This window comes from Physeter macrocephalus, chromosome 13, assembly GCF_002837175.3.
Source record: "Physeter macrocephalus isolate SW-GA chromosome 13, ASM283717v5, whole genome shotgun sequence".
Taxonomy (NCBI): domain Eukaryota; kingdom Metazoa; phylum Chordata; class Mammalia; order Artiodactyla; family Physeteridae; genus Physeter; species Physeter macrocephalus.
The window spans coordinates 11,709,768-11,717,150 of record NC_041226.1 but is presented as its reverse complement, the minus strand read 5'-3'; the positions used below and the strand labels follow the sequence as shown (position 1 = coordinate 11,717,150).

At 30.9% G+C, this 7,383-nt stretch overlaps 1 protein-coding gene across 8 annotated transcripts in view; it reads right to left on the bottom strand.

The window, feature by feature from the left end:
• NBEA (neurobeachin) overlaps window positions 1-7,383 on the bottom strand; it is a 607,387-nt gene that overhangs the window by 537,240 nt on the left and 62,764 nt on the right. For all 8 annotated transcript variants that reach the window (XM_055089393.1, XM_055089395.1, XM_055089397.1 and 5 more), the window contains exons 3-4: window positions 3,907-4,007; window positions 3,570-3,665 (exon numbers count right to left, since the gene is read on the bottom strand). In XM_055089393.1, coding sequence (XP_054945368.1) covers window positions 3,570-3,665; window positions 3,907-4,007 — 197 coding nt within the window. The remainder of the gene's footprint in view (window positions 1-3,569; window positions 3,666-3,906; window positions 4,008-7,383) is intronic.

Below are 7,383 nucleotides of genomic sequence, written 5' to 3'. Positions count from 1 at the left end.
GAACCCGCATCCCCTGCATCGGCAGGCGGACTCTCAACCACTGTGCCACCAGGGAAGCCCCTACCATCTTACTGAGGCAATTCAGGCAATTTATTAAAACTGAGTTATTAATTCCGTTTTAATTAAACTTTGTTAATTCTATATATAAAACAGCAACTTGCTTATGTTTCAGGCAAAACACTTTGCTCTTCTTCCCCATACCTTAGACTGAAATCTATCAGATGTCAGGTCAACAACAGCTCTGTAAAATGTATTAGAAATACATATGTGTATAAGTAGAACTATTACATCTAAAAGAACCCTCATCCCCTTAGGAAGAGTGACAGTGTTTTCTCTGCTAAGTACCACAATGTACATACATATTATATATGCTCTACACTAACCAACTGATATGTAAAATGATTTGCTTCCATCTTGAAAGTGTTTTTTTTTTTTTTTTAACTTTCCTATTTTTGTTTCACAATTGGTGGAAACGGTAACTTAAAAGATTAGTAACAGGGCTTCCCTGGTGGGGCAGTGGTTGAGAGTCCACCTGCCGATGAAGGGGACACAGGTTCATGCCCCAGTCCGGGAGGATCCCACATACCACGGAGCGGCTAGGCCCATAAGCCATGGCCACTGGGCCTGCATGTCCGGAGCCTGTGCTCCACAATGGAAGAGGCCACAACAGTGAGAGGCCTGCGTACCGCAAAAAAAAAAAAAAAAAAAAAGATGAGTAACAAAATAGTCAGGAAAAAATATAAAATTAGGATAATGGTTGATGAAATGGGAGATTGAAAGGACATTTAAGTACTTGTAATAACCAAAGAGCAATAAATATTTACATTATATTTTATAACTTATCTAGTGCTTAAATAGTATATTATTTCATTACAGGCTCACAATAACCCTATTCCATTATAAAATGCTAATATTTTACATGAAAGTAAGCTAAGAAACACTAAGGACTAGTCCTCTACAGTAATGAACTAGAGGATTCAGAAATCAAAACTGGTTCTTCTAGACAAAAATTACACATATGCTCTACAATGCTAGCATGTATATTAAAATGATGAAATCAAGCTTACTGAGAAAGCTAGTTGAAAAGAACAACAAAATGGATAAACTTCCAGCTAGACTGACCGGAAAAAATATAGTAACAAGAATGAAAGAGGAGGCATCACTACATATCCTATAGACATTAAAAGGATAATAGGGGATATGATTAACAACTTTATGACAATATATTCAACAACTTAGATTAACTGGACAATTACTTGAAAGACACACACTACCAATGCCTACTCAAAACAAATAGAAAATTTCCCTGTATCTACTACAGAAATTAAGTTTGTAGTTTAAAACCTTCCCACAAACAAAACTCCAGACCCAGATTGCTTCAATAGTGAATTCTAGCATACATTCAAGAGTAAGTATTATCAATTCTACACAAACTCTTCAATAGGGAAAAACAAATAATTCCCAACTCATTTTATGAGGAATTACCCTAACATAAAAACTGGAGAAAGATATCACAGGAAAAGAAAAATAGATCATCAAATCACTCATAGAAATAATTGCAAAGCTTCTTAGCAATATGTTAGCAAATCAAATCCAGTGTTGTATGAAAAGGTTATTAAACTGCGATCAAGTAGTTTTTATCCCAGGAATGCAAAGGTGATTTAACACTGAAATATCAGTCACTGTAATTCATCACATTAATAAAGATTAAGAAGAAAAACTATATGATCATTTCAATAAAATCAGAAAAAGCATTTGATAAAATTCAACACTGATATAACTTACTGATGATGAAAAAAAAACCCCAGTAAATAGGAATAGAAAGGAATTTCCTCAGTCTGATAAAGGATATATCTTAAAACCTAACGCTAATAGTATACTTAATGGTGAAATACTTAATGCTTTCCCCAAGACTGAGAATAAGTCATCAAGACTGTTACAATTACTAATTGAAGGTCCCAGCCAGTGCAATAAGGTACAAAATGAAATAAAAAGGCATCTACTATAAAAAACTGCTAGGACAAGTAAGTGAGTTTAGCAAGGTCTCAGGATATAAGGTCAATATACCAAAAAATTTGCATTTTTATATACTAGCATAAAGCAATATGTAATATTTGTGAATTAATTTAACAAAAGATGTTTAAGACTGGCATGCTGAAAACTGCAAAACACTGGAACATCAAAGAAAATGAAATAAAGAGAGAGATATATTGTGTCCCATGAATTGGAATACTCAGAACTAGATCCACACAAACATGGCCAGATAGTTTTCAAGAAAGGTGCCAACACAATCCAATGTAAAAAGAACTGTCTCTTCAACAAATGGCTTTGAAACAATTTGATAGTCATATGTTAAACGAACAAAACTTAACCTCCAACCTTCCCTCACATCATATTTTAAAAATTTATACAAAAGGGATCACAGATATAAACACAAGAGGTAAAACAACACAACTTTCAGTAGAATGCGTAAGAGAAAAAAAATCCTGTGACCTTGGTTTATACCGATTTCTTAGATTACAAAAGCATGCGTCATAAAAGAGAGAAAATTTTAATTGAACTCCATCGAAATTAAAATCTTTTGTACTTCAAGAAATATTGTTAAGAAAATAAAAAGACAAGCATCAGACTGGGAGAAAATGTTTGACAAACACATTTCCAAATTAACTTACACCCCAAATATATAATGAACTCTTAAGATAACAAGACAAATAATCACATTTTTTTAAGTGAACAGAAGATTTGAACACAAACATCACAAAAGATTTAAGAATGGCTAATAAACACATGAAAAATGTTCAACATCAGTCATAAGGGCAATACAAAATTAAAACTACAATGAGGTACTATTACATAACCATTTACATGCTTCAAATTAAAAAGACACGATGTCCAGGATGCAGATCAACTGGGATTTTTATACACTGCTGATGGGGATGCAAAATTTTCCACTATAGAAAAAGCAATTTGCATGTTTATCATGAAATGAAATACATACTTAACATAAAAACTAGCAATCTCACTCTTTCGTATTTACTCAAGAGACAAAAATACAAACCTGCAGAATACCTTTATTCAAGACCTAGCAGTTTTATTTACAATAACCAAAAACTGAAAACCCAAAAGTCCATCAACTAGTGAATGGATAAACTGCGGTATATCCATAAAATGTAATACTACCCAGAATAAAAAGGAATAGATTACTGATAAACTACAACATGGATAATCTCAAAAGCATTATGGTAAGTAAAAGAAGCCTGGTGGAAAAGACTACATACTATATGATTTTATTTATATGAAACTCTAGAAAATATAGAATTATACAAACACAAAATAAATCAAAGGTTGCAAGGGACAGCCTAGGGAGAGGGAACAGGTTTCAAAGAGACACAAGGGAATTTTGGTGGGTGATAGAATTGTTCTAAATCATGACTGTAGTGGTGGTTACAGGACTATTCAAAATCAACAAACTGTACTTTTTAAATTGGGGGATTTTACTGTATGTAAATTATACCTTCACAGAGTTGACTTAAAAGAAATAAAAACAAACATATGTATTTAAAACTTACCGCAGCACTACAACCAGGGAAATTGAAAAAAGTATCAGGACCATGTCTTTGTGGCATCTGATTAAGAACTGATAATAATTTTACTGCATGTCTTGGCTAAGGAAACAAGAAAAAGAAATGTCACTGTACAAATTTAACAAAAATACCTAATATATCACCTTAACCACCAGAATGTTTTCTAACTTGAAAGAAAATTAATTTTAAATCATTTAATAAACTCTTTAAGAGGAACAATTTCCATTACAAATTCAAGTTTATAGCTCTCTAGAGACAAACTGTTGAACATTAAGTATTAATGCACTGATATTGAATACTTTTCCCTCTGACCACGGCTTACCCAGATTCCACTTTCTCCTCGAAGCATGCTGAACAAAAGCTTCAACTCCTTGACAGTGATGCTGTAGCTGGCAAGAACCCCCAACATATCAACTAGAAGATCTTCAAAGGAAAATAAAGTTATTCTGAACTCTAGTCATGAGCTGCCATCTGTCAAGGTAAATATACTTTTTGAAAGAGCAAAATCTTGTCATTTCTACATATACATGGATATGTATTATACCTAAATGTCCTCATGAATAGCCGTTCTAATTAACAATTTTTAATTCATCAGATAAGCAAAAAATTATATTTGAATTTTAGGATTTTTTTCCCATCCGAATTACCATTTCAATTAAATTCTCTTTGAAAAATTATATAAAATGGATTTTATAAATTCCCAGAATACACACACATATGCGCGCACACACACACAAATCTGCTATATGCTGGGAAAAGCAGGCAAAAAAATGCAATGGTACAATGATTTAACATTGCAAATTTGTTATTTTCAAATGAAAAAGTGATGGTTGACCACATTTTCTTTTAGAATTATCTACTCTTAATAAAATACATTCTTGAAATAGTCCTTGGCCCATTAACAACAATTTTGGGCACTCACTCCTTGCCTGGCATGATTCCAAGTGGTTTACATGCATTAACTTCACAAATCCTCATAACAAGCCTATGAGGTAAGTATTATTATTATCCCCTTCTAAAAACGAGGAAAGTGAAGCATAGATAACTTAATCACACTGCCCAAGAACGCACTCTACTAAGTGGTAGTCAAAATTAAAACCTAGGCAGTATGGCTCCAGAGCCCTCACTCTTACTTACTAGTCTCTAAATAGAAGTACCATTTGAACATCTGACTAGTGATATCCATTATGATAATGTGTTTATGTTCATATAAGAGACACACCAGTTTACCAGATAATAAGAAAAAATTATACATTTAATCTCTTGTCTCTGATTACTTTCTCATCTCTAGACATTGTAATAGTACCTCTATCAATCATTTTTTGCAAGAAATTAAACATCTAAATACTTATACTTCATTTTCTCAATTTCTAAAGCACGTCCTAAGAATTAAAGATACTACGCAAGTTATTACAATAAATACACATATACATTATAAACAATTTATCATCAATTAATAATATAGGTTAGGTTAATATAAGTTGAAATAATTATTGACATGTACTATACATTATCCAATATCATAGATTAGTTAGCTGAACTTTGAGACTTTAAAAATATTTATTATGTATGCATTTGAAATTAGAAATTTAATATGGTTATTTTTATCAATAAAGAATTGACTTATTCTTACTTAACACCATTATAAATAGGCAATCTCTACGATAAACTTGTGACTGTGGATACGCCATTTTAAAGAGACATCTTTTAATGAAAGACCATTCATCATTCAAGTAATAAAAATGTTCGTAGTTACTACATATGAGTCAGAATATCTGTTTCTAAGAAAAAATTCTAGATAAAAACCAAGCACTTTAAAATCCTAAGTTAATATAAAGCATTTTTAAGCAATTAGCTGCAATGGCAAAACCTTCATAGAAGATTTCTTTAAGGTATGCTTACAAATACTATTTTAAAAGAATTCTATTTCCAAACCTTTATCTCATCTCCTATGTATGTCACAAAAAGTGATCTATTAAATTTGTATTTAATTACATAATTATTAAGATTTCTTATTTATTATACAGATAAGATAACCAACCACCTCAGTTTTTAATTTTATTATAAAATTTTAAAAGGTCTATAAAAAAGGTCTTTTCTGTACCAGATTTTTAAAGGAGAAAAAATACTAAGATTACGAAATTCTCTTACCAATTTACTATAGATGTTTAACCACCTTCTAATATGATATCTTCATATTATTAAATGAAAAGAACAACAACAACAAAAAAAATGAAAAGAACCTCTTTGAACTTAGCATGCTACAAAACACTCAGAGTGAAAACTTAGTGTTTTGGTGGTTACTGGTGCTTCATTAGTATGTTATCTAAATTTCTCTACGGAAAAGTAAAGTAGAGGTATTTTTCTAACACTTATTCATCACTTAAATAACAAAAAGTAAAAATTTTGTGTTATCCACATTATCATTAATGAGAATAAAGGATAAGGGAATTAAGAAGCTTTGCATAACAGAAAATGTGAAAAGCTTTGTGGTACTATCACGCTTACTATCAGCTTACTTCTCAGTGCTCATGAATTATGTACAGTAAGCTAGTATGGTTGTAATTGTGGCTCATTTTCTAAAGTGCATTCTATAAAGTGCACTTTATTTACAAAAAAAAAAAGAAAGTAAGAAAAGAAAAAGAATTTTAAGGGCTTAAATCCAGATATGAGGATTCAAAGATCACATGATGTTCTATACAACACGTGTACATATAAGTTTATACAGATAAATTCCTGTTAATGCTAAAATTTCCTGATGGTACCATATTTTCATCAAAAAGATGTTTTAATTTTGATTCTCATTTTTCATGAAGTTAACCATTAGTAACCAATATAGAGAATACTAAATCATTCTAAATAGAGATAGATGCCACCTCGAAAGCAATTAAAAATGATTTTAATATACTCTATAAGAAAAACAAAACTTTCAAAATATTGCTTAATTTTAAAAAGCACTGATCTTTATTCTTCATTCCATTTTTTCTTGTTTAATGTTTTGTTCTACTGATATTAAAATTAATTATGCATAGATCAAAATATTATAAAAGATTTTCTGGTGTTGAACTATTTTTAAGGATCAGATATGATCAGATATTGTGAGGAATTATACTAGCACTTTTAGAATTATGAAACCTTTTCATGTCAGAAGAAAGTTATACGGAAGATTCATGGCTTAAGAGAATCAACATTTCAAACTCCTTATTTTCTGGGAATAACTGTTGCTCTGGGCCCATCTTTCAAAACATTTCTACTGAAGTGCATCTAACCACAGGAGAATGGACTTGCAGGTGGGTAAAGGATTGACAGTGAAGAATTACAGGTATGAAAATTATTATTTGAAATAACACATAACAAACACCAAATTATTATTTTTATCTTAAAATTTCATGCAAATGGTAAGTTCTAATTAACAATATATCTGCATTTATTTTAATACAAAAGTTCCTCCAAAAAAATATCAAAGTAAAATCGACACTTCCAAAAACTACAGGCTGTTTGTCCAAAGGCTTTTAGCACCTCCTGTCATAGTACCATATATGTCAGATTGGAGAACATGGAGTTCAGAGAACTTTTAATAAAGTGCTAATTTTATAGAAATGTAATATGTATTGTGATATTTTAATTATATAAAGGTTTAATTAAGTTCTTCATAGAAAGGTACTATTTATTTTTCTGATAGATTTCATAGCACTTATTCCACATTACTGAGATTTTCTAAAACCTGGAAAACCAAAATAGTAATTATTTTTGTCTAATACAGAAGTCATCTTTCATTCTTCAGGTTTCCCCTTAACAA